Source organism: Rattus norvegicus, chromosome 1, assembly GCF_021556685.1.
Source record: "Rattus norvegicus strain SHRSP/BbbUtx chromosome 1, alternate assembly SHRSP_T2T, whole genome shotgun sequence".
In the NCBI taxonomy this organism is placed as follows: Eukaryota; Metazoa; Chordata; class Mammalia; order Rodentia; family Muridae; genus Rattus; species Rattus norvegicus.
This window is the reverse complement of record NC_141534.1, coordinates 271440500-271468390: the sequence shown is the minus strand read 5'-3', so window position 1 is coordinate 271468390 and position 27891 is coordinate 271440500. Positions and strand designations below refer to the sequence as shown.

At 49.5% G+C, this 27891-nt stretch overlaps 1 protein-coding gene and 1 long non-coding RNA gene across 6 annotated transcripts in view; one reads left to right on the top strand and one right to left on the bottom strand.

Moving 5' to 3' along the window:
* The window catches only part of Hspa12a (heat shock protein family A (Hsp70) member 12A), a 163711-nt gene that overhangs the window by 69514 nt on the left and 66306 nt on the right, over positions 1-27891 (top strand). Inside the window, 1 exon segment of one of the 4 annotated variants that reach the window (NM_001107445.2) lies at positions 23498-23605. In NM_001107445.2, coding sequence (NP_001100915.1) covers positions 23563-23605 — 43 coding nt within the window. In that variant the 5' untranslated portion in view covers positions 23498-23562. 4 annotated transcript variants of the gene reach the window in all.
* On the bottom strand, positions 22848-27571 carry LOC134485262 (uncharacterized). 2 transcript variants are annotated; one of them, XR_015648344.1, is made up of 3 exons: positions 27502-27571; positions 24388-24554; positions 22848-22979 (listed from the first exon to the last, which is right to left on the bottom strand). It is a non-coding gene; the product is annotated as an uncharacterized LOC134485262 (long non-coding RNA). The 2 variants fall into 2 exon arrangements; XR_015648345.1 differs by lacking the exon at positions 27502-27571 and adding an exon at positions 25855-25988.

Genomic DNA, 27891 nt, shown 5'->3' with positions numbered 1-27891 from the left:
GGTGCTACAGACTCGTGAGCTTTCTCCAGTATGAGTGTTAAAGGAGCTGAAGGGATGTGGCTCGGCGTGTGAGGTTCTTGCTGTGGGAGATCAGGGTCTGAATTTGGATCCTCAACATGCAGAGTGAAGCCAGGCATAGTAGTCTACATCAGTAACCTCAAGGCTTGGGGCCCAGAGGATCCTTGGCGCTCAGCAGCCAATCAGTGACTCTCGCGATAGGTCCTATCTCAAAACACGAAGTGGGAAGTTGAGAGAAAAACCGATGCCAACCTCTGTCCTCCACGTGCTCATGCATGGACGGGTGCCTGTGTACATGCACATGCTTGTGCACGCACACACAAGATCGCCACACAACATTAAAGGATCTCAGTATAACAAAGTGCCACCTCTTTGGTCCTGAAAGACACATCCCTGGCCACGAGAAATTCTTGACACTAATTCTCCTGTGGCTCCAGCCCCAGATTGGGAGCGCTCAGCCCTACCTAAAAATGTAGGGAGAGGCTCCCTGCTGGAACACAGAGGTCCTCTTGGCATCGGGATCTCACCCATGCCCTTCCTTCTTCCACAAAGGCCCACTGTCTACTCGGCTTCTAGACAATGGCCTTCATAATTCACAGTTATTGTGGATGGAAATAAAGCTTTCATCTGAGCAGTTCCTAACCCTGAATTTCTTGGGAAACTTCGGATAGTCTCTTCCTACTGAGTTGAGTTTTATAAGCCCTGAAAAATACTCAGTTCAGAGCACATTCTGTACATGAGGGAGAGGAAAATGATCTCTTTGTGCCTGCTTGAACATAGCTTCAAGTTGGAACAGTGGGCAGCTATGGGTTTGGCCTGGGCCAAGATCCCTGCTAGAGGGTCCTCCAGCCCCACCCTACAGAAGCCAGCTCCACCCTGATTCTGGAAAGCTGGTAGCCTGTGGTTGTGGAGAGACTGGATCATACCATGCCACTGAGACAAAAGTAATATATGCAAAGGAGCGATGTTGGCACAGCCATTGGAATGTCACCGTGCCCTCTCTGGGTGGCCGATTCACTGTGTTTTTGTTTCTTCTTTGACCAACTGTGATTTTGCTGTTGCCGTCGGAGAATGATAAGTTTTCACTGACAAAATCAGAAAACAGTCGATTAAAAATATTCTTATTTTACGTTTATTTTTGTAGCGTGTATACATGTAGATGTCAGAGGACAACCTGGGGAGTTGGGTCTGTCCTGCTACCATGATTGTCAGGTGTGGCGGTAAGGAAGCACCTTTCCTTGCTGGCCCAAATAGTTCATTTTATAAAACCATAGTGTCCTCAACTTAACACAAGCTAGAGTCCTCAGAGGGGAGGGAACAGCGACTAAGAAGATGCCTCCATAAGATTGGGCTGCAGGGCATTTTCTTAATTGGTCGTTGAAGGGGGAGGGTCCAGCCAATATGGGCGGTGCCATCCCTGGGCTGGTGGTCCTGGGTTCCATAAGCAAGCCATGGAGAACAAGCAGCACCCCTCCATGGCCTCTGCATCAGCTCCTACCTGCGGGTTGCTACCCTGTGTGAATTCCTGTTCTGGCTTCCTTCAATGATGGACCATAGAGATATGCAAGAGTGATCTAAATAAACTCTTTCCTGCCCAAGTTGCTTTCAGTCACGGTGTTTTGTCACATCTGTAGAAACCTCGACTCAGAGAAGACAACTAGCTAGGGTTACTTACCTTCTCTTGGCTCTTGTGGGCCAGGAGGGTAGAATGAAGTGGAAATATATAGGCTCTTTGGAAAGTCAGTTGTGCCAGATGGTGTTTTGCTGGGGCAAACACGTGAAGACGTGTTTTCTTGAGGCAAACACAAGTGAAAGGACATTTTGCTAAAGCAGACACGTGAAGCAAAGTTTTGCTGAAGCAGACCTAGGTGAAAGGCTAAGGCAGACTCATGAAGAAACATTTTGCTGGAGCAGACACAGGAGAGAGGATGTTCTGCTAAAGCAAGCAGGTGAAAGGACATGTGGTGAAGGATTCTTTGCTAAGGACACGAACGCATTAGTCCACCTTGCATTGCATATTTGAGCTCCGTTTGTCGTGCCTCTGTAGAGAGAAGTGCATGGAAAGAAACAAACATCTGGTGGTGTGCTGCAGCCTCTTGTCACTTCAGTGGATGAGGGCTGATGGGCAGAGTGATGTCAGCTGACTCACGAGGACTCACGCTAAGACTCTTGTGCTGAGGTAAGACACATGGAGGGCGTGTGATGTTTGGAGGGAGTATAGAATGGACTCAACGGACAGTGATGGGGGTTTGACTTGGCTGGGCTGGGCTGGGCTGGGCTGGGCTTTCTGGTAGAGCTAGCTGTGCAATGCTTGTTGGACTCACATCTTCAATGATCTTCACTTCACCAAGAGAGGCATAGCTGAGAACTCCTGGAATTCCTGGTGATGCGAATCCCTCCTCCTGACTCATGCCGATTCGGCTGAGGCCTGGCTGTCTGCTAGGCCATGGCACCAGTGCCGCTGTCCCTGCTCTACCAAACCAGACTGCTGATATATCAGTGAAAGGTTTGAGAGTGGATTGAGCTGCCACTGCTGACCTGTGAACTGAAATGCTGATTTCCTGACAACACAGATGGGAGCTGCTCCAAAGAACCTTCCTAAACAGGTCCACTAACCCTGTATCCTTTCTTTTCCATTACCTCTGGTGGACGGTAGGCTAGAGGGGAGATCAAAGCCTTTAAGAACCATCATTAAAAGTGGGCTTTGAAAAAAAAAAAAACAACTAAAGTTACAGTAGAAGAAAACCAATGGGTTCCGAAGCTCCAGTTTTCTTCCAGGCATGAGTTCCAGATGACTGCAGAATTGGTGGTCTCATTCCACCCACTGCCTTAAACAGGATGTCACCACACCCTGTCATCTCTGTCACATGTGCAACAAGGTATTCTTTATGTCTACCTGTGAAGAATTGTGTTAGAGGTAAGCACCATGCAGTTATTGCCCCTAAAGGTGGTGACCGTTGGTGACCGTTGGTGACAGTGACCGTTGGTGACAACTGGTGACAGTTGGTGACAGTTGAGTGACAAGTAAGGGACTCATTAATGAGAAGAGAGGTGTGCTTTAGATGGGAGAGCTGGCTCTGCTGGGTGCAGGGCTAAGGTGAACAACTTCCAGAGAAGGCTTCCAAAAGGGAGCCAGTGATGCCAGCTAATTTTTGATGAACAACAGAAAAAGAAGTTTCAAGAGTGTTCCATGAGAGAGAGAGAGACAGAGAGAGAAAGAGAGACAGAACAGAGACAGAGACAGAGACAGAGATAGAGACAGAATGAATGAATGGGAACTGGGAGATATCTTAGCCAGCCACGTACTCACTGCTAGACACAGAACCCAAGTTTTGATCCCCAGAACCCACGTTTAAAAAAGCCAGGGCAGTGGCAGTGTCCAGTGCGAGGGAGCTTGAGACTCTGTGGTGAGTCAGCCTGGCCTACTCAGTGAGCTTCAGGCCAGTGAGAACCTGTCTCAAAAAAACAAACCATACACAAAAGCTTATGGCACCGGAGGAACAGTGCCCAAGGTTGCCTCCGAGCCTCACATTCGGGCACAATCAGAATCACCCCCAAGAATGATTTCCAGGCTGTGAAAATGGAGGCACTGAGGTGCAGAGGCGTTAGTGAGGAAGAGAGGTCAGGCTGAGAAGGCTGGCGTCGAGTAGAGAGCAAGCGGTGACTGGATTCCATTTCTTACTAAAAGACACTTGGGCTGCAGGGTTTCAAAAAGAGGCAGGGGTGGGGCTTGTGAGCCTGGGAGACCAAATGAGAGGCACCAGGCAGAAATGACGGCACTCAGTGGAGGAAATGCTCGTGGGGCTGAGGAGTTGATAAGAAGACACAGACAGCCCTAGACCACTGGGAACGCAGGGATGGCGGCTGCGTCGTTGGGAGTCCAATCGACATCATGCCTGTAGTGAGTGAGTGAGTGTATATGACCTTCAAAGACGAGCTACAATGTAATGTCAAACAGGCATTAGCAGGACATCCCAAGATGGCGGCGGAAGTCAGTCCTTTATCCAGAAAATACAAGGGGTGAGGGTTGCGGGGATGGAGATGGCTCAGAGGTTCAAAGCCTTTGCTTCTCAGACCCGAGTCTGGTTCCCAGCGCTAATGTCAGGCGGCTCACAACCTCCTATAATCCCAGCCCTAGGGGATCCAACGTGCTCTTCTGACTTCTGCAGCCATGCGCATGCACTTGCTAAATAAAAATAAACATTGAAAAAATAGAAAGTGGCAGAGGGAGCTATCTGGCTATTCCCCACGCCCACCCCCTGAAGGCTCCCTGTCTCTACCTCTCAAGTACAGGAATTACTGTGTGCGCCACCCAACCCAGTGTCCCTCTCTTCCTCTCATTGGCTGTCCCCAGACCCAGCCTTTTCTTGTATCCATGGAAGCTGTCTTTGCCATCCCCTTAGCTGTCTCTGGATCTGCTGCTCCCTCCTTAGGGTTTCGTTTTAATCTCTACTTTTACTTCCCTCTCATGGGTGTTTTTAAATATGTATTTTCGTTTTCTCTCTTAACACATCCAAGAACTAATAGTACCTCTGTGTTCCGCAGACCCCGTGCATATGTAGCTGTAGCCTCTGGCTTCTCCCTTTGCACATGTTTGTGCGTTTGGTCCTTTCTCTGTGTTACTGCCACAGAGACCTAAGCACCCGATATACTCACAGACCTTCCTCAGAAGCAGAGAGTGAAAGGCTACAACATACGTTTGTCACAGGGTGTCACTTATTTTTTGTTACATTGTGAACACACAAGACAGTGTCTCCCCTCCTCCCACACTAGGGACATGGATTCTGTGAATTTTGTGATCCTGAGAATAGAGAATGTCTGAAAGGCCCTGTGGTGATCACAGTATCCTCTTTTAATAAATGAGAAATGGAAATCCATAGCTGTGTGTGATTTGAACTTTGATACTTCATTGAGCAAGTTTATGATGGCTTATGGCCGTGACATCTAGCGACATCTCTTAAGAAAGAAGGTCACATTCTTGTACTTGTCTGTCAGCCCTGGCAGGAGCAAGGGCATTCTGTCCAGTGACTTTCTAAGGTTGTGGAGATAGTCAGAAGATGGTTGACAAGGTATACTCTGCCCTTGATCCTGGGTTCTAATCTCCAGGGCTGCATACTGACTGTCTTAGGCATCATCACCAAGGAAGTGGGGTTCTCGATGTCCCTGAATCTGATAAATTGGTTGAAGTTATTTGAGTATAAGCGACAGAGACCAGATCTATCAAACCTATAAAAGGGAGTGTGCTAGGCACTGATGGGCTGGCTGGCTCAGTGGGCCTCACTTGTCCGATAAGCCTGCTCAATCCCTGGAACCCATGTGAAAATGAAAGAACCATCTTCACAAAGGTGTTCTCTGACTTCTGCATGCACACTGTGGCATGTGTTTTCCATACATGTGTCGCACACACACACACACACACACACACACGCACGTATGCCCATATATATATATATATATATATATATATATATATATATATATATAAACATATAGCTTCGCTGGAGTGGCGATCACCCATCCTGGAGAAGACAGCCTCCATGTGGCTTCACAGGGATGACTCCTCTGGTCACATCAGGTGCTGTGGCAGCAGAAGAGGGGACGGATTGTGGGGAACAGCAGCCACTGTAAGGCTGAGGAGATAACTTCCTCTGAAAACCCAGGTTCAGGGGTGTCAAAGGGCATTCATTCACTCTTCACTTCTTATTTGTTGCTGAAAAGGACCTATAACCCCACATCCAGCTCAGGGGCAAAAGCGGAGTCCACCTGAGCGTGTTCCAAGAATTCCGCTGTCTTTCTTCATGACTGAGTCCAGCTGTACAGGAATGTGACCTAGTTTCATCTAGTGAAAAGGGAGCCAAGGTTCCCTGGGGTATCTTGGAAGATACACTGTCTTCTTCCCCCAAACATCTACAGAATCTACAGAAAATGTGGCTCTGTAGCAGCCATATTGCTGGCCGTAGAATTGGGCAGAGACAGAGAGTGGGAGACAGAGGGTAGGAGACAGTTCCTGGCTGTTGAGTTGTGTGTTTTAGCAGCAGCAGCAGCAGCAGCAGCAGCAGCAGCAGCAGCAGCAGCAGCAGCAGCAGCTGCAGCTGCAGCTGCAGCTGCAGGTATCCTCAAGGCTGCAGGAGCATTCCTGTGTGGAAGGGCAGATTTACTTCCCTGTGTAGAGAATGGAGCTAAGACCATTGGGAAGAGGGCTTTGGGGGGAAGCATTGCTTATGTCACCCCTGAGAGAGACAGGACTGGAGATTCTGAAATAAGCTTGCTTGCAGGACTGGTAGGGATTTCTGCATAGACCCAAAGGTTTAACGACCTCACCCCGGAGGCTGCACCTGGCCTTGAACTTTCAGGATTCTGAGGTAAGAACAAGAACCTACCCAGGCCTACACTCTCCCATCTTCTACCCTTCTAGGTCCATCCTCTTCCTCTTCCCCCTCCTCTTCTTCCTCTCTTTCTCCTCTTCCTCCTTCTCCTCCTCCTTCTTGTTAAACTTTAAAATCAGTTTCTATAATCCTTTGAAAAACTTGAACAAGTTTCATGAGCTGATATTTGCCCTTGGCTTAGGAATCACATTTTATGAATATATTCCCTCTCACCCCTCTAATACACAACCATACGTGCGTGCACACAAACACACACATCTGTTAATACCCAGACCCTACCTCACAAGGCCCTAGACCATATCGTTGTAAACTGTACATGCCTGTATTCTGGAGCTGACCAGTAAGATGCACTGTGGACTAAGAATTCCAGCTATGCTGCCCCTAGCTGGGTGGTCCTCAGCAAGTAATTTGTTCTCACGACCTTGGCCCAGAGGCCACACAAACAGATAGTTATTTTAGAGCTTGGTATGAAATAGATGATCCACAGAAGGTAGCCAGAGGTCGCAGGGCATTGCCTAGAGGAGGCTGGGATACAGGCAGGGAGGAAGGGACTGGGTATGGGGCATGGACAAGCACTCAGAGGTAGGCATTGATTGGAAGGGTGATTCAGAGGGTTTGGGAATGACTGAAATCTACACAGTGAGACCCCATCTCTAGACAGTGTTGGGTACCAGGCATAGAAACAGGCCTTTCAGATGCCATCCTTGTCTCTACGCAAGCTACTTTTCTTGCTTTGCTGATTCTGTGTCGAAAAAATTATTTGTTGGTTTGGCTTCCATTAGGAAAGACAAACAACACAGTCTGTTGAAAATGAAAGATGAAGAAAACAGTATCAACTTCATTATGTAGAGATAACATGGTGGTCCAGGGGCTTATTGTAGTCCTAGCTGATTTGGAACTTACTCTGAAAACTAGTCTGGCCTCAAACTCACAGAGATCCCTCTCTACCTCTGCCCTCTGCCCTCTGCCCTCTGCCCTCTGCCCTCTGCCCTCTGCCTTCTGTCCTCTGCCCTCTGCCCTCTGCCCTCTGCCCTCTGCCTTCTGTCCTCTGCCCTCTGCCCTCTGCCCTCTGCCTTCTGGCCTCTGGCCTCTGCCCTCTGCCTCTGCCTCTGCCCTCTGCCTTCTGCCCTCTGCCCTCTGCCCTCTGCCTTCTGGCCTCTGCCCTCTGCCCTCTGCCCTTTGCCTTCTGGCCTCTGTCCTCTGCCCTCTGGCCTCTGGCCTCTGTCCTCTGTCCTCTGCCCTCTGCCTTCTGGCCTCTGCCCTCTGTCCTCTGCCCTCTGCCCTCTGCCCTCTAGCCTCTGGCCTCTGCCTCTGCCCTCTGCCCTCTGCCTCTGCCTCTGCTACTGTTCTTGATTTGTTAGTACATTTGGTATGTTAGTGTATTTCCTTACAGGCACTTCTGTTCTTTTTTTAAGAGCTAAGGGCAGTTTCTCACTAACGTTGCTTGGGTGTTCTCTGACTCCCCTATGCAGTTGTATCGCTGTAGCCATGAGACACTTTCAGAATCTAAAGCTGGATCTTCAGCCCTGAGGTCAAGGTTCACTCATCCCTGTAGACAACACACTATTAAACCAACTCATAGGATACCGGTGTGCCAGTCCACACACCATGTAATCTGATTTGGGTTGTTAACACAATACCACAGACTGGGTAACTTACTTATAAATAGGTTTACTCTACATCTCATTTCTGGCTGGAGGGGAAGTGACTTCATGGGAGCACATGATCTTCATCACGTAGTAAGAGCCAACAAGTGAACGAGCGTCTGAGGCCACGGTCAGATTAAGTTACCAGGTTAACTCTATGTGAGTTATGGTTACTATTGCTGTGGTGAAACAAAAGCAAGTGAGGAGGAAAGGCCTTGTTTGGCTTACACTTTCTCATTATAGTCCATCACTGGAGAACGGCAGAGGGACTCAAGTAGGGCAGCTGCCGGTCCCACAGGCTAAGGGAGTTTGACTGCACCTAACCCCATGGAAGGCACCATCTCCTGGGGTGGGAAAACACAGTCTGGCTCAGAGGTCCCTGGACCTGCGACGAGGCCAGTGGGGGTCCTCAGACTCTTGGACATCCAGGCGCTGATGGGAGTCGCAGATGAGCCAAAATGGAGTCTGGCTCAAGGGCTGGGGACAGTGTCTAGCCCAGAGCTAGGGATGGGGGGAAGAGGGAAGCTCCAGCTTAGCTTGTCCCAGGGGTGACTGTCCTTCGCTTGGTGACAGTTGTGGCTAGGAGCATAGAGAAGCCTTCTATGGGTGAATGGGTGAATTAAGCCACAGCTCTGTAAGTCAAATGCCTTGATGAAAGAGACAGTCCATGGTTCTAAACAGTTTATTGTCTTGGAGGAAAATGGATGCATAACCATACCATACCCACTTGAGATTAAATACCCTTTACAGAGAGGAATGTCTGGGAAACTTATTGGCTAAGCCCTCCAGGACTATAGGTACCTCATTAACATGGAGAACTATGTTTTGAACCTATGTGACCATAGGACATGCTGCTTTTATGTGAGCAGGGCACACGTTCCAGGTCAGGAGTCTGGCAGGGAGTGGGGAGTCACCCAAGTCTCAGGCGTGTGCCCACTGAGTCTCTGGGTCGCAACCCGCTCTGCCTTACCCAACGTGCTGGCATGGTTTTAAGTCCCACAGGAAGGAACCTGGAATCTGGAGCTGATGCAGAGGCCATGGAAGATTGCTGCTAACTGGTTGTTCATCGTGGCTTGCTCAGCCTGCTTTCTTATAGAACCCAGGAGTACTAGTCCAGGGATGGCCCCACCCACAATGGTCTGGGCTCCACCCACCAGTTGCTAATTAAGAAAGTGCTCTACAGTCAGACCTTAAGGAAATGTTTTCTGAACTGAGGTCACTGTGCTTCAGATTACTTTAGCTTGTGTCAAGCTGACGTAAGTCTAGCCTGCACCATCTCTCCCCCTTCTTACAAAGCCATCGAAATTCAACTAGGAGGCTTTCCCCAGGTGTCAGTATCCTAACCATCCCCAAGCATCCTGGGGTGCTGGGTCCTCTTCCCATTCACCAGTGGCCCCTTCTGCATCATGACTGAAGCCACGGTTCCCAGCATGAGCACTGGAGTGCACAGAGAGGCCCGACCAGAATCCGAGGCCTCACACGTGGCTAACCAACCTTCAGTGAGTCATCCCAGAGCCTCTGTGCCCTGTCTGTAACATGAGAATGCTGTCATCTTTCTCTAGGGCTATCAGGAGAGCAGTATCCCAATTAGCCCAAACTCAACTCATGGCAAGCCATGCTGTCTTATTTTCTGTTTCTCTTTGGACACCGATCTTTTTCAGACAGAGACCATGATATTTAACCCGATGGTCTGGTTAATATCTAACCCTAACACTTGCTTATGTTAGTATGTGAATGAGTCACTGCCTTCCAAGTGGTTGGCCATGCCTGAGCATTTGTGAGGTTCTTCAGGGATTGAAGACCTAGACAAGGATGAGAGGTGGCCACAGGTTTAGGGAGATGAGGGAGAACACATTTACCTTATGTGGGCCTGTGCCTTGAAAAGCAAGCTCTGAACAAGGCAGCCATTCTGAGGTCACTTCAGGAGTCCCAGAAGGCCTGTGACACCGTCCGTGTCCAAGTGTGAAATCAATCCCCCAGCCCCATCAGTCAGTGCAGTGTTTACCCTGCTCACATTTTTGATGAAGAATTCATCTCTGATCTCCCACAAGCCAGGGCCAGTTTGTTTCAAGCTTAAGTTTTGAGAGACAGAGGGTATCATTAGGAACCAAATCAAACAGCTAGAACCAGAGCTGTGCTAGAACAGGATACAGCTCAGTCCTGCCTGGAAGTGAGAGGTTTCTATGCAGAGCCCAGAGAAAGGGAGGTAGGAACCATTGATAAAGCTCTAAGGGGAGTCCAAACAGGACAGAGCATCCCATATTATTCTCTTCCTGGTGGGCTGTTTGGTCTCTGTGCAGTGCTGCCCACTCCTAGATGGGTGTGGCTTTAACATGGCCAATTTCTTCCCATTTGATAGTAAGTGGCATTTCCCCACGTGCTAAACCACCTCCCTATTTGTATTCATACTTTCGTTCTGTTGTCCACATGTAATGCCACACAATAGTCTTCTTTTGGCCTGGAATGAATTCTAAGGGAAGGGTTTAGTGGAACGAGTCTTCAATTAGGAATAAGTCCTTGTTCCATGACCCAAGCTGGACTTGAATTCCAAATCCTCCTGCCTCAGCTTCTTGGACTCTGGGATTCCAGGTATATACTTCCCCACTCAAGCCCCGGTGTGTTTAAAACACTAGAAACGGCACAGTTTACAGTGGTCTGAAAACAGACTTTGCAGGGTCCTCATCACCATTACATGTCGTAAGCTTTGCTTTTTCTACCACGTGTGCAGCTGTGTGCACCTACATGCCAACTGCTGACGGGCATTGACCACACTTTCACACACATGTTTAACTGTTCATTTTCTTCTTGGGAACACCTCCTTGTGTCTGCTGAGCTGGGGTCAGGGAAGGTTCAGATGGGCCGCAAGACAGGGTAGAGTGCCGCTGCTGATTTGGATAAAATCTGTCATATCAATCTTCTTCCAGTCTCTGATCCTACTTTCCAAAACTGCAGGCTTGAGGTTTAAATTTAATTTGCTAAGACTGAGTTTTCTCCTTCTTCTGTAATCTTAGAGCTTCATTTGGACATGAAGCCAGATATAAAATAAAGAATTTTTATGGGGTAGAGTCTTCCCACCTTCATCCAGACCTTAGCTATGACCTTCCCAGCCTCATGCTATGAGCTGGGCAGTGGACAGTGCATTTTCCTGTCCTGGATGAGGACTGTTAAGTGTAGGCTGGGTGGGGGTGGGGGCTCCTCTCTTCTCTTCCTCCCTGCCACCTGCCAGCTTGGGAGGACATTGGTAGACTCTAGAATACTAGGTTGCATAGTCATTAGTGAAATTGTAATAACAGACCCTGAAATGTGGTGCAGGAAAGGGCTGAGCCCACGTAGCCCCAAAAGGCTGCCTTCCCTTTGTGCAAGGGTCTTGATTTCTTGGGAAGGTACATTCTGTGTATTTGGCTTAGCACCCAGCACAAAACAAAGATGTCAGTGGATTCTTTGAACCATATTGGTCTTAAAATCGGAATGTATTGATCATCTACCATGGGACACCTGTTATCCTTCATCCAACCCTTACTCTATGGCAGACTCCAGGCCATCCTATGTGCATGGCCCTGTGAAGGTCTTCACAACAGTCTTGGGAAGTGGCTGCAATGGTTCTATTCTACAGGGGAGGAGGCAAAGACTGAGTTGTGGAAATCACAAGTCCTGGGGTGCTAAAGCTGATTCTACCTCAGGTCTGCGACAGGTAGGATGGCAGGAGAGTAGGCGTGATTGTTATCTTCGTTGTACAGTAAAGGGAAGTGGGGGAGCCTGGGCGTCAGCTAGGCTTAGAACCTGCCCAAGACCACACAGCAAGCATGTGGCCGAGACTGATCTTGGAGGTCAGATGCTCTCTTGATGAGTTAGTGGAGTGCTAGCTACCCATAGCACTCGTGTCATTGTGACCTCCATGCTTGTGGGCTTGCAACATCATGGAGTGTGTACCAGTGTGCCCTGGTGGTGAGTCGGTGAACAACAGGGTGTCTTTGGCCTGACTCCACTGACTGGAAGATTGTTCAGTTTCCACATGGAAATTTAGCCAAGAAGAGTTTTTGTTTTTAATTTAATTTATTTTCCAAATTTCTAGATGTTCCAAGCAGAACATTTGATTTAAAACACCACCACCACTGTAGGACTGAGGATGTATCTCAATGGTAGAGCACCTTCCTAGCAGGTCTGAGGATTTGGGTTTGACTCCCAACACTGCAAAGCAAAACAACCCACCCCTCCACCAAACATCCTTACGGGCCTCTAAGTGCATACACAGTTGCTTCGCTCAGGCAGAGTGGGACTCATTACTGAGTGCTAGTTATGCATAGTAGCCAGTTACAGAGGCCAGTGTTGATGGAGAACTTCCTCTGTTGCAGAAGCGGGGTTAGGCATTATCTAATAGAATACTCTATAGAATTTACTGTCTGGAGCCTTTATCAACCTTCTTTTAGGAATGGATCAGAGAGTGTTGGTGACTCACTTAAGGATGCACAGCTAAGGAAGGATACAACTGGATTCAAATCCACACCTACCTGTGTCCTCTTTGTCCTTGGCTCCCCTGGCCTTCCTGATGGGGGAGGATGAGGGCAGGAAGACCTAAAACAGTTTACTCAAAAGTTTTCATTCTGGGGTGCTATCAAGGTCTGCTAAGACTTTTGGCCATATCTGTCTGTCTCTTTTTTTCTTCCAAGGACCATGTGCTCATGCATTCGGTCCATGTCTGGGTAGATTCTGGGTGTGTCTCAGCACAGTGTAGGATCCTGAAAGTGTCTAGGAGAGGATTGGGGATGGAGAATGGTTGACTTGAATAGGGCGCTCCTAAAAGCCATGTGATCTTAATGTAAACTGAAGGCTTTAAATGTGGAGGGCCTGGGGACATGGCTCAGTGAGTAAAGACGGCTCGTGAGGACCCAAATTCTCGCCTGTATCTATAACCCCAGCAACTGGGACAGAGACAGACAGATCTGGGGCTCAATGGCCTGGCAATGCAGTCAACATGGTGAACTTCAGGTTCTGTGAAAGATTTAACCCCCCAAAAGAAGATAGGTAAATAAAGAGAAAGAGTGACTTCTGGCCTCTACCCGTACCCATGTGGGTGTGTGTACTCATACGAGGAAGAGTATATACATGCATGCATACACAAGAATGCTTGTGCGTGCACGCACGCACGCGCACACACACACACACACACACACACACACACGCACACACACACACACACACACACACTCTCACACACACCGTAAAAGCAAGAGACTGCGGAATCCTTGTATTTTAGTGCCATTGCCTCTAGGTACGTGTGATGACTAAGCAGGTCAGCTCTCGGTAACTCCAGGCAACACCCTTTCTGTATCCGTGACACTTTACTAGAGAATCAACCTCACTTGTGACCTTCAGTGTCTTTTGATGGAAATGTGCATAGCAGCAGGAACAGTAGAGGTGGCAGCTGCTGTGTGCCCTGAGTAAGCTGGTTTCCTCACAGCGTTGGCTTTCTAACTAATTTGGCTGATGGGTGCCTGAGAAGTCATTGCCTCACCCCTACTATTGTGAATGCCTGAAGTTTTTTTTTTACTACATCTTAAAAGTATTATTTAATAGATTCTGAGATGTTGACTTTGTTTAAGAGACTATCACAGAGAGCTCAGACAATAGAATGAGGAATGTATAAGTCACTTTTGTTTCTTTTCTTTTTCTTTTTTTTAATTGGATATTTTAAATTTACATTTCAAATGTTATTCCCTTCCCTGGTTTCCCTTCCATAAGCCCCCTATCCCCTCCCCTTCCCCTTCTTCTATGAGGGTGTTCCCCCTCCCCAACCACCACCCTTCCCATCCCCTGACATTCCCCTGCATTGGGGGTCCAGCCTTGGCAGGACCAAGGGCTTCTCCTCCCATTGGTGCCCAACAAGGCCATCCTCTGGTGCATATGCAGCTGGAGGCATGGGTCTGTCCATGTGTAATCTTTAGGTGGTGGTTTAGTCCCTGGGAGCTCTGGTTGGTTGGTGGTGTTGTTCTTATGGGGTTGAAAGCCCCTTCACCTCTTTCAATCCTTTCTCTAACTCCTCCAATGGGAACCCCGTTTTCAGTTCAATGGTTTGTTGCTAGCATTTGCTTCTGTATTTGACATGCTCTGACAGAGCCTCTCAGGAGACAGCTGTATCAGGCTCCTGTCAGCATGCACTTCTTGGCTTCACCAATATTATCTAGTTTTGGTGGCTGTATATAAATGGGCTGTATACCCAGGTGGGGAAGGCTCTGAGTGGCCATGCCTTAAGTCTCTGCTCCAAACTTTGTCTCCATATCCCCTCCTATGGATATTTTTGTTCCCCCTTTTAAGAAGGACTGAAGCACCCTCACTTTGGTCATCCTTCTTCTTGAGCTTCATGTGGTCTGTGGACTTTATCTTGGGAAATTTGAGCTTTTGGGCTAATATCCACATATCACTCAGTGCAAACCATGTGCAGTTTTTTGTTGTTGTTGTTGTTGTTGTTGTGGTGGTGGTGGTGGTGGTGGTGGTGGTGGTGGTGGTGGTGGTGGTGGTGACTGGGTTATCTCACTCAGGATGATATTTTCTAGTTCAATCCATTTGTCTATGAATTTCATGAAGTCGTTGTTTTTGATAGCTGAGTAGTACTCCATTGTGTGGATGTACCACATTTTCTGTATCCATTCCTCTGTTGAAGGACATCCGGGTTCTTTCCAGCTTCTGGCAATTATAAATAAGGCTGCTATGAACATAGTGGAGCATGTGTCCTTGTTGTATGTTAGAGTATCATTTGGGTGTATGCCCAGGAATAAGTCGCTTTTAAATAAAGCACCTGTACAGAATGGTAACCAGCTGTCCACAGTCTCGTGAGGCTTCCACTTTCCCATTTTAACAAAGCCATGAATAGCAATGTATCCCTCTCCATCCGGAGACACTATCAGAAAGACAGGAGCACTGGGAGGGCCTGGTAAACTGTTACTCTGTCTCTAAATTGCGTTGTTTGTTCAGTCATTGGACACATTCCTGGAGACCTTGCTGTAGGCATAACTTTTTCCAACCTACTTTAATAAAAGTCCAACCTCCCCTCCAGCCCACCACCCACCAGAGGTAGCGGAAGAGAAAAGTCATTAGGACACGAGGGAAGCGGACCTGTTTAGAAATAACTCTAACTCAGTGAAGAGTCCCATCTTCATTGTCAGGATATCAGCTGCAGTCCAGTCCAGCTGGCAGCCAGCACACAAACCAGCAAGGGCAGTTCAATCCAGAAGGAATTGCCAGAGGCCACTGAAGTGGAAGGAGCTGCAGGAACTTCTTTGGCGAATTTCTTTCTATGGCATCATCACAAGTGGAGCTCAGCAACTCAATGTAAGGCAAACCAATACATGAGTGTTGTTAGCCAAGAATAGCCAGGCAGGGCAAAGCAGGCCAATGCTCCACCTCCCTCATCTGTGAGTCATATTTATTCCTTCTGAATATCAGTGTCCTTTCACATGTCTGCTATAGCAAAACATCCTCTCACCTGTGTGCCCCAGCACGACATCGTTTGACGTAAGTGACTTTCCAAAGACCCCACAAGTTTCCCCTTCACCTTGCCCTGCGGCATGTGCCAGGCTCTACACTGAAGGCTGGACAGGAGAGACCTGGGTGTTCCATCATGACCAGACTACCCACGTGTCCCTCTTCTTCATCTCTTTCAGTAAACATGGCTATGGCACAAACTGTCTCCCGCTTGGCACTAGGCAAAGGGAACAGTGAAGGAGGAGCTAGCAGGGAGGTGGAGATGGGGGGGGTGGAGATGGGGGGGGGTGGAGATGGGGGGGGAAGGTGGAGACAGGGGGGAGGGCGGGACAGAGACAGGGGGAGAGGAAACAAGGAGGTGGAGACTGGGAAGAGAGAAGGGGAAGTGGATAGAGTCTGGTGCTAGCTGTTTCCTCAATGTGTGACTTGACCAAAAGTTTAGCTCTCTGGGATCTGATTTCACACCACACCCTGGGCTATCAGTTCATTTCTTCCACAAATGTTTCCTGAGCCTGTATTGAGAGCTGGTGTGGAGTAAGAGGGAAGGGAAGAAGCCACACAGGGTGGAACCTTTGGCACTTTTGTCAGTGCTTCCTTGAGCGAAGGTTTATTTCAGTCCTCTGAACCTTGTCCACACCTGGTACTTTCCCTCCTGAGACATAGCTTCTGGTTGCCTCGTGTTGCTGTGAGCCAGGACTTCTGCAGGGTCAGGGTCTGCACAGTTCTGAGAAGGCTGCTGAGAAAGAGACCATAGATTCTTCTGCTGTTTGAAATACTTGTGAAAAATATTTGGATAACCCTTCATTACCTGAGCAGGCATTTCTAAAGTTTACATTGCAGGCCTGGGTGACTCTGATATTTGGAGACAGCGTTTCCTCCCACCCTTGAAATTCTGCCCTGGAAAAGTCCTCCAGTGGCTCATACTGTGTGTGTGAAGTGTGTTTGGAATGTTAACGGAGAGGCTGATTCATACCAGATGGGGATGGGAAGCAATCGGGAAGGACATATCCACTGGTCACTCAGTCAGGTGTCTAGAGTGACACAGGTCAGGAAGTGATACATGCCCAGAGTTTCCCTCTGTGTTTTATGTCCTCTCTGCACGTTGGAGTCTTGGTCCTGCTGCATAAACATCACCATTTTTTGAGGCAGGGTGTCACAGTTGGGGCTTAGCACAAGTAACAACGTCCCTGGCTGCCTGGTGAAGTTGGTTAGTCCCATTTCTTGTCTCTGGCTTCTGTGTGCCTGGGTTCATATTAGAGCTGAGGTGTCCTTTTTTAGGGATGAAGGACAGAGAGGAGATCTTCAGGCAGAGAAAGTGCCCGTGAGCTGGTGGATGGAGGAGTCCAGAGAGAAAGGAGAAGGCCTGGAGTCAAGGAGCCTATCGGCTCCACATTGAACATTTTGGGTCGGGTACTACACAAGGGCCTGGAGCTGCTGATGTGAACATGGCTGATGTCCCACCCCCAGCCCTAGGGAGATTGCAAACGGAGAAGTGGGCAAGGAGATGGTACCCAAGGTTAAGTCCCGGCTTCTGCTTTATGACCCCTGAGCTCAGTGATCTTTTTTGTGTAAAGGGGTTCACAGAGTCTTGATCTCAGAGTTCTGGTAAGTACTACTGCACAGATCACAGGGTCTTGGAAAGCAAGATGGTATCTCGGTGTAGAGAACGTCCAAGCTGAAACTTATAGAGGGGGGTGTCCTCTATAAGCACAGCGAGAACAGGTTCCCTCTGGAGCCAAGAGCAATGCATAAGGCTGATGTGACCAGATCAGCTGGGGACAGATGGGAGATGGTCACTTGGCTATGCACTGGATAACCTCAGACACTCGTATGGCCAGTGGAAATGTGTTCTTGTTGAGGAACTCTTCCAGTGTCTCCTCTGTAGGCTACTGCTGGGCTGGAATTCCTTCAAGGTGGAGAAGAGATGTGTGGATTGCTGCAGGAAACATGAGGGGGGAGAGGAGGAATCTCTGAGGGGCTAGAAGGAACCAGCCTCAGGCAAGCATCCCGCAGGGCTAGGCAGGCTTGAGGAACTGGAGATTTGGAGGGGCACATGATGTCCCAGCATCAGCCTAGTGTTTGTGTGTCCTCCCATCAGGGCTAAAGCCCCCCTGCCCCTGCTGCATCATTGATTCCATCCCTCTGGCTTTAGGCATTTGGTCACAGTCCGTGGCACACATCACAGCCTGGGATGCTATGCAGTGGGGCTTCTCTCCTAAGGGGTGAGGGAGCAATTTTTATAAAGACGTCCAAGAAGGGGTGACTTCATGAAGCTACAGAAAAAGTGTGTGTGCCATGATTCTCCTGGGAGATGTGTCTTCAGTGAGGGGAAGATGTTTTGATGCTGCATGTGTACCTTTGGAAGTGAGAGTGAGTGAGAAGGAATGGAAGCCATCGAGATATCAGGAGCTAAATCATGTAGACCCTGTCTGTTGGCTCCTTTAGCATCATGGAGAACAGGATGCATCCCAGAAGCCTCAGGAGGAAAGACTTGATTTGGTTCACAGCCTCAGTCTGTCAGCAGTGGGAGGGGAGGCCAACGCAGAGACACTTACCCAGATCAGGCAGCAGAAATGGGTGGTAGAGGGTGCTCACATCACATAGAACTGGGAAGCAGGTGCAAGACAGGAGATGTGCAGAAGACACCTTGCAGTGATGTACTTCTGGCAGCTAGGCCCCCTGAAATTCTGTAGTCTCCCCAAATAGCCTTACAGCTGGAGAAGTCAGCTGAGATTCAAACCACAACCCAGAGGGAGAAGAAGGACATGATCCTCCTCTGGCTGGTGATGGGTCACAGAGGAAGGTGGGAGCCCACTTGTGATGTTGAACAAAGTGGAAATAGGCCTACATATCTCAGCCTCTGCATGGCCCCATCTCTTCTCTTGCAGAATTGTCAGGAGCAGGGCCACCAGGAGGAGGAGATGAGCTCGTAATGGCACCTGTTTGGCAGAGCAGTGCTCACCAGATCACTTCTTCCATTCCACATTTTATTTATGTTGAGTGGGAACATACATGTGTTGGTATTTACACACCGTGGGGGTGAGAGGACAATTTGCAGAAATCTGTCCTCTTCTTTGAACCTGTGAGTCTTGAGGGGGTAAACTCAGGTTATTAGACCTGACCATGCCTTAGCTTGCCCAGTCCGGGGCACTAATTCTTCTTTTTAAAAATTATTTTATGTGTATGAGCGTCTTGTCTGAATATATGTATGTGCACCACATGTCTTCAGAGACCCCAAGAGGTCACTGGATCCCTTGGAATTGGAGTTCTGAGTCACTATGTAGGTTCTGGAAATAGAACCCGGGTTCTCTTAACCACCAAGCCGTCTTCCCTGCCTCATCAGGACACTTACTAATTTCACGATGCAAACATTGACAGGGCATAGCTCACACTGCATTTTACGTTCCCTTGAAAATAAAAACTGCTCTCTGCCCCAAGCGCTGGGCCCTGCATGCCATCTCCTGTGCTGCTCACATGCCCTTGTGTGTCTGTGGCTAGGATTGTCAGTGAGGGCACATGGTGCCCAAGGCCTTTCCACAGCAGGAGGCAGATGCGGGTTCCTTCTGGTTCTGACAGACTGCCAAGGCCTATGTCCCGATGCCAGGGTCAGGTTCCTGATGTGGAAGGACAGGGTGCAGTAGAGACTCTGGAGAGGGACCCCAGTCAGCATGGGGAATTGGGAAGTCCATGTTTGCAAAAAGTTGTTATCTGAGTGGCCAATGGTGCCCGGACGAGGAAGTGAGCAACCCAGGCTTGAAGCACATCTCTGCAGGTGTCAGGAAGAGATGGAGGAGGTGGAAGGAAGGAGGTCAGTGGTAGGGAGTTAGTTATGGAGTAAGGGAAGGTGGGGACACTGACTGAATTGTAGGACAGGACAGGAGGCCGGGTGGCTGTGAGGAGGTTGCCACAGACTCACAAGGCACAAGGCAGCTGGATGGTGGCACAGCGGACAGAGAACAGGCAACAGAAGGCACTGATCCACATTTGACTTGCAGATGCTGAACTTGGACAGACAGTGAAGGATGAGTGTTGGAGAGGATGCCCAGGTGTCTGGCTTGGACCATGGTGGGCGGTCCATTCTAGCCCCCAAGGGAGTGGGGAGGAGGGAAGGGTTGGATTTTAGTCAAGTGTGAGAGATTAGGAGCCACCCTGGGAGATGTTCATTAGCTCGGGTGTCTTGGAGGAAGGTCCAATCCTGGGTGTGGAGGGGGAGGGGGAAATGCAGAGTTGCTGAGGCAAAGCAGAGAGGGCCAGGCAGAAAATACAGGCATGTGGGTATGGAGCATTGAGAGGTGTTTTAGCTTCACTCTGGCTGCCGTAATAAAACAAAAGGCAACTTCAGGAAGAAGGGATTTATTATTTCAGCTCACACATTCAGCTCATAACCCATTATTGTGGGAAAACCAAGGTGCCCAGAACTTGAGACTGCTGGTCACTTCCTGTGACCAGTTGAAGGCAGACAGAAATGAGTGCATATGTGCTCGTGCGCCTGCTTGCTTATGCTCAGCTTGATGTCCCCACTCTCACATAGTTCAGGACCCCCCCCCTGCCCCCAGCCTAGGGAATCGTGCTACCCACAGTGGGCTGGGCCCTCCCACACCAATTAGTATACATATATACCTACAGGCCAGCCCAGTGTAGACAGTCCCCCATCCAGACCCTTTTCCTAAATGAGTCTGGGTTGTGTCAAGTTGACAAGCTGCCCATCACCACAGGCAGTGGGTAGCAGCAGAGAACTGTGGCCCTAATGGAAGTGCAGGTGTGGCTGGTAGAGAAAGAACTCAAAAGATTAAAAACCATGGAGACAGAGGCAGTTCGTGATGGCCCTTTATTGGGAGAGAGCTTAAACAAAGATGGCAGCTGCTCACTAGTGTCTAAAATATTGAATACAGGCTGGGGAGGCGTCTCAGTGGTCAAGAGCGCTTGCTGCCGCTCTTCCAGAGGGCCTGAGTTCAGTTCCCAGCACCCATGTCAGGCAGCTCACAGACTTCTGCAACCCTCTCTCCAGGAGAACCTGATACCTCTGGGCCCTATAGACACCTGCACTTGTGCAAGTACTCACACAGATACACACACACACACACACACACACACACACAATTAAAGTATGAGTGTTGCACTAAGGAATTAGTTTGGCTGGGAATGGTGAGTGGCACATTGTTGCTGTAAAATTATAAAAAATAAAATGCTGTCGTTTAACCCCCACTAAGTCCGGCACCGCAGTGCCCCAAGATATCTGATAGATATCTTAAATCTCAGTCAGCAAAGCCTCTCACCTGCTTTGCTCCATCCCATATGACACTGCCAGTGGCCTCTCTCTGAGCCTGGCAGCAATCTCTCTACCCATCTAGTTCCTAAGGCAGGTTGCCGCCGTGCCAGAAATATACATCCCAATTCTGGGCGGCCTAGTGTCTCCAGCCACTGCATATTCTCTTAAACCTAAATTGCTACATGAAAGAACACACAACGCAATAACCTCTGATCCAACTGATAAGATATAATTGCCCACCTAAACATACAAAGCCCTGTACACATCCATCTCTTAAGAATACTCATAGCAACCTGTAAAGGTACAGAGAGGAATCTTAACACCAGCCTCCATGTTCTCTCAGTGGCTTTTCCTCCCATCCTTTCTGTTCCAGTCTCCTCCTCTTCCCTCAAACTTTTCTCCCACCCATCCTTCCTTCTCGTCCAATGACAGGCCTCATCCTGTCTTGTATCTGCCTTCACCTACATAATGACATCATCCCACAGCACATGCCTGTAATAATGTCACTTAATAACATCACTTGTAGGATAGAAGCAGAAGGATAGAAAGTCTAAGGCCAGCCTGGGTTACACAGCAAAACCTCATCTCAACAAAACAAAACAAATATTCAAACTCAGGAGTGAAGTACAGCATGATTTGAACACTAACCCCCAGCAGACACGGCTGACACAGCCAACTCCGTATCCAGTTTCCAGGCACACGTCTCCAGGACACTAGTGGACAGTGCAGTGGTTATTCCCGCCTTTTTATATTATGGCACACCCCATCCCAGCTGCTTTCCCTTAATTAGGAGGTGTGAGCAGAGGCAGAAGGTAGCAATGGGTGGAGGAAGGGACCAAGCTTCTCTGTCTGAAGCTCAGCTGAGCTCTGGAGCATCAGACTGTTGCCCTGAGCAATTGCTTCCAACCTGACTCCTCTTTGCTTGGGTGCCTCCTGCTCCTGGCCTTTGGGTCTTTGCTGGGACATCATCTCTTGGATCTGCCTCTGAGATAGCAGGGGTGCTGTCACTGTTAAAAAGCAGTCTTGATGTCTTGATTAGGAGAATTTGCTCCATTGAAACATGTTTTCTACATTCCCGGGGGAGCGGGGTGGCTTCCAGGTACCGCGACCACTCTGCATAACTACCTGGCCTGGCATCTTGTAGCTCATGCTTTTAAAACTGCTGTACCCTAGTTTCTCTCTTTCTTTCTTTCTTTCTTTCTTTCTTTCTTTCTTTCTTTCTTTCTTTCTCTCTCTCTCTTTCTTCCTTCCTTCCTTCCTTCCTTCCTTTCTTTCTTTCTTTCTTTCTTTTTTTTTTTTTTTGCCCTGAGAACCTATTTCTCAGAAAAGGAAAAGGAGGCTCAGAGAGGTCCACACACAGCCAGAGACCGTGCATTTAGATATCCAATGCAGGCAGAAGACAGTTTGTGAACTCCAGGAGTTACATCCTCAGCCCATTCATCATGCTCCTCTGTGGGCTTTGGTAGCAGACCTCAGGTCACCACAACGCCCATAGGGAGGCTGCTTGTGGAGGCCTCCCATAGGTACCCAGGTGGGATGGGGAAGGGGAGACGATGTCTGTCTCATGAAGTGAGAGGTAGATGGTGCTTACCACTGTGACAAGATCCCAGCCAGACATTCGCTTGTGTGTGTGTGTGTGTGTGTGTGTGTGTGTGTGTGTGTGTGTGATTTTTAAACCATAATTTAAACCTCCCTTGCCAGGTTTTCTTATACGCAGAAACCGACAGCTATGGGATAAGGATATATGAACATCAGCATTTAGTGTCAGATCCCTCCTCCCACCCCCAACTCCCAGGAAGACACAGGGACTATGGTAATGAGATCCTTACCCTTCTTTTATCAAAGAGCTGAGGTACCCAGGACCCAGGATCTGTCTGGCCAGGCCTTAACAGTTGCCAGAGGCGCAGGTGTGTGTGTGTGTGTGTGTGTGTGTGTGTGTGTGTGTGTGTGTGTGAGAGAGAGAGAGAGAGAGAGAGAGAGAGAGAGAGAGAGAGAGAGAGAGATGCCAGCCAGAGGGCAAAGACCAGAGACCAGTGAATCACTCAACCATGAAGTTTTGAATTATTAATGCCCTATTTTAATGGGCCAGGGACGCATGGACGCATCCCATATATGGAAGGGCAACAGTCTGCGACAAGTACCTCCTTGGGTCAGGAGCTTCTTTGTAGTCCTGTAGGCAGCCTGGGGAGGAAAAGGCAGGGTAGAGGGGATGAGTGGGGTGGTTCTGGGGCTCAGCCCTGCACAAGTCCTAGGGTTGTGGCCTGGCTCCGGGCTGCGCCAGGGTCTCCAGAGCTTTGGTCCGCTCCTCTGGGACCTAGGGGCAGAGGTCATTGATGTGGATTGGAGTTGGTAGCCTCGCCAAGGAGTGCTGATTGTGCGGTGCTTGCTGTAGGCGTCTGGCGGGAACTCCCGGGCTTGAAACCCGACCTTGCGAGCTTCTGTGTCCGCCGGACTGGAAGCTGCAAAGACCCCTGCTTGGCTATGACCCTCCACTGCCCAAGCAGAGTCCGGGTGCGCTAATGACTGCACGGGGTGTGGCCTCAGCTGGGCGGCGACCCGCGGTCTCAGAGCTCGAGGGAGGAGCCAACTCTAGCCTTCCCCAGGGCCTTGGCTCCGTGGGGCGGGACCAGGAGGAGCGTGGGGAGGAGCCCGGGCTGCGGCGGCAGCGTCAGAGCGGTGCTCCCGCTGTCCAGAAGCTCAGACCTAGCTCGAGAGCCTAAGATTAGCACCGGAGGCGCCTTTCCCGGGCTGAGGCTGCAGGACCATGGCGGACAAGGAAGCTGGCGGTGGAGACGCCGGGCCCCGAGGTGAGTGCAGGGCAAGGGACCGGTGGCTGCTGCGGTGGCTGCGGTGGGCTGAAGGGCTGGGAGGGATGAGGTGTGCTATATACCGCAGCCCGCAGCCCGGTTGGGGGCATTAGAAAAGTGGGCTCCCTGGTACCGTTTCGCCATCCACGGCCGGATCAGAGGGCTTCTGGGCAGGACACCGGGCCCACTGGGTGGGAGGCCGCCCTCCAGTCACGTGGTAGGTTTGTGCCGGGGTGTGGACTCTGCAACCAGGACTAAATCCTCAGCTGGGGAACCCTGGTTGTTTCCATCTCGGGCTGGCTCCTTGGTCAGAGCCTGGTATCATTCCCAAGAGAACCGCCCCTCCTGTCCCTCGCCTGAGCACAGTGCTGGGGATGCTACCGCTGACCTGGTAGATGGCCGGCCGCCAGGTGGCCCCGGGTCCTCAACGGCTCGTTTCAGTGACTCAGTGAGGCAGGAGGTAGGGTTCTTGGAGAAATCAGATTCATAACTATCCTCTCTTTCCACCCCATCTCTCCGGACACGGGAGCCGGAGTGGCAGCTGTAGCTGCAGGCCAAAGGGTGTCCCACAGCTCTCCTCTCTCATTCTCTAGGATTCTCTGGGTTGAGTGGTGTGTGTGTGTGTGTGTGTGTGTGTGTGTGTGTGTGTGTGTGTGTGTGTGTGTGTGTGTGTGTGTGAATTACAGAGACTAGGTTGTCCGGTCCTTGTCAGAGGTGTGTGTGTAACGGGGAGCGGGTTGGGGGTGTCCCATGCCGAGTACTGAAACCTCGCTGCTTCTTACATTTATGGTAGAGCGGCTCTTCTGGAGCACGGTTGCCGCTCAGATGGTGAGGGAGGGAGCGCCCGGGGATCCGGGAAGAGGATGAGATGCTTTCCCAGCCAGAGTTGTAAATCAAGGCTTCGCCCGCACAGGGGATGGATGGGCTGGTCAGGATTCCAGTCTTCTTCCTGTGCATCTCAAGTGGGGAAAGTTGATTGCGGGAGGCCCTGCGCGTGTCCCTGACCTACAGGGCCTTGGCTAGAATAGAGGCTCGAGCCGGTTTCCCAGGAGCTCGAAGCAAGAGGCTGTGCAAGGATGACAGTAAAATGCCGGGACTTAAGGCGAAATCCGTCGTGGGGTGGGGTGGGGGAGAGCTCTGTGCTCTGCAGAGACCCAAAGCAGGGAAACTGAGGCCAGCAGCAGCGCAGCGGGCTGGCACTGGTAATTGTTTTCTCTGTCCTGGTATGGGTTGGGTGCAGTTCCCTCTTCTGTGGGTCTCCTAGCCGCACCTGCCCCCTCCCCAGCCCATTGTTCCTGCGGATCTGGGAGGTGCCTCCCCAGCCAGCAAGCACTGCAGTGACTGAGGAGTGCAGGGTGGGGGCTGGGAGCTCACCGGAGGGGAGAGGCACAACCCCAGCCCAGGAGATGCAACTCACACAGGCACCCTGACTATGCCTCTTGTCCTGACCTTCCATAGTCTGTGGACACGGCCACGGATGGCAGTTGCTTTGTCTGAACATCGCTAAGCAATTGGATCGACTCATTTTTCCCTCACCTATTTTCTTTACATTGGGGAAAAAAAACCCAACATTGAGCATGATGGTGAGAACTGTCACAATTGCTTTAAGCTTGAGAGTAAGTGATCCAGTTTCCTGTCTCTCATGCTGAGATAACGAGTGGGTGGTTATACCAAATGCAAGGTTGGGTATAAGATCTGTCAAGTCAGAATTGGAGGCAGGGATGTGCACCCACTCCCCAGCCCTGATTTGTCTTGTGAAGTCACCTTGCTGCTTCTATCCTATACACACACGTGCACACACTCAGACACATACACACATATACACATGTGCACACACTTATACACATGCACACACATGCACACACTCAGACATATACACACATATACACATGTGCACACACTTATACACATGCATGCACATGCACACACTCAAACACATACATATACACATGTGCACACACTTATACACATATGCACACACTTATACACATGCACACACATGCACACACTCAAACACATATACACAACAATAAACCCACATACACGTACATACACACAGTGCTGGGACATATGCACACAAGAGAACACACACACACACACACACAGAGCTGGGACATATGCACACAAGCGAACACACACACACACAGTGCTGGGACATATGCACACAAGCGAACACACACACACACACACACACACACACAGTGCTGGGACGGATCCACACCTATGATGGGAAACATACCACTGCTCACCTGGGCTTCTTGTAGGGTGTTTTTAGATTCCAGGAAGTTCAAGGCACCCTACTATGGAACACATCTGGAGTCCTAGTCACCTGAAGGGCAAGCGTTCCTGGCAACTTATTGTGCTTTTCTGAGCCGCCATCCCTTTATGATTTATTGTGCAAATCAGTGCTGGAGAATAGGTGCACATCCCTGCCTCCAATTCTGATGTGACAGGGATACATACATGTGCACGCATGCACACACACACACACACACACACACACACACACACACACACACAACATGGGGGATAATAATATTTTCTAATAGGAGCAGAGTTCCATCCACTCTCAGGTTTTGCCATTGTGTGTTGTTCGCTGGGTGATGAATATGCATTATTCTATTTCTCATCCCATAATAAATGTATTATCGGCCTTTCACTGATGAGAAATTTAAATATCAAGTAAACAACCTGTCCAAGGTTGCAGATCTAAGAAGCTTTGATTAGGATGCAGGACATCTGATTCTACCCATTCGGCCCTCACTGGTGTCATTGGTGGTCACCATATTGTTAGGGATGACCAAGTAGTTGCTTTTCAAGGGATTATTTCAAGGATGCTCTTGCTGCAAACGAATGGGTGGATGGATGGATAAATGGATGGATGAACGGATGGATGGATGGATGGATGGATGGATGGATGGATGGATGGATAGATGAATGAGTGCATTATACAGGTGCCAGGATATTGGGATTTGTGAACCATTGGTCTCTCACATTGGAGAGGGCATGGGGTGAGGTGGGTAGAGTTGAAGTGAAACAAGAAAGGCAAAACATAGCTGAACCTGGTTGGTGAGCATGTGACCCTTAAGACTCAGCTTTCCTGTGTTAGGAAAGTCCCTTAATAGAATATTAATTAATTCATTCATAAGATCTGAAGGGTCACTTTTGTTGTGCCGGGTGTTAGGACAGTAGAAATTGAGATGACCTTAAGTCCTTCCCCTCTCCATGACCTGAGTTAGTGTGTCAGGAGCTCTAGGAGGAGATGCGTGGGTGGAGCACCTGGTGGTTCAGATGTAGGGCAGGTCCTTTGGTGTCCAAGTCAGGGCTGAACAGACAGTGGAAGCCTAGCTATTTTTTTCTAGGAGTTGGTGAATGATTGGGGCCCTGAGCTTTGGAGATTGGCTTTTCACCATCCCGGCAGTCAAACGTAACAAAAGTAAGTGCTGACCCTTATCAAGAACTTGGTGAAAACACCATTATCTGAGCTAGCCCTGGCCACATGTGTTAAATGGACAACTCAATGCAGGGGGGTAGGAGGGCTGGTGACCAGTATGTCATCATTCTGCCACAAGTGTCATGGTGCACTGTGGGAAAGGGGTCAGAGAGGCTTATAGCCTAAACCACTGGAGTCAGGACTCAGAGGACACAGCCTTTCCTAGGTCGTAGGCCCTCAGAGCTTTGTGAAGTATGTCTGTGGGACTGGGCATAGATTAATAGAGGTGTCAGGGTTCTGGGCTATTGGTCCATGTATGAGTCTGGATCTCTGTTCCCTGCATGGTAGCCTCCATCCCCAACCTAAAGCCCCATTATCCCCTCTGGCTCTTGACACACAAAGTTCTCCCCTGTGATATGTCCCCGTTGACCTAGAAAACCCTTACTCATCCTTTGAAGCTCACCTCTCCGGAAACTTCAGAGTCATGCATGTTGGTGAAATCCACCCTTGTTGATGTTTTCAGGTAGTGCATCATGAGTGCAGACAGCGTGTCAGGTTTACATGCCTGGATCCTATTGTTCCCCAACAACCCTCCGGGGTTGACTTTATTGTTACCTCATTTCTCCAGTGAGGCAATTGAGGACTCTGAGATGTTGGTAACTTGCCCAGACAGTGGACTCTGGAGTTGGCTCGGAGTCAGTCATGGAGTGTGACCTTTCTTCTCTTACTGCCGTTCTCTCAAGAAGGGCAGGGGCCTTATCTTTCATTCCATCATTCTCAGTAAGCACACACAGTAGGTTTTCAGTATGACACATAGTAGGCCCTCAGCAAATATTGTGCACTGAGTGACTCT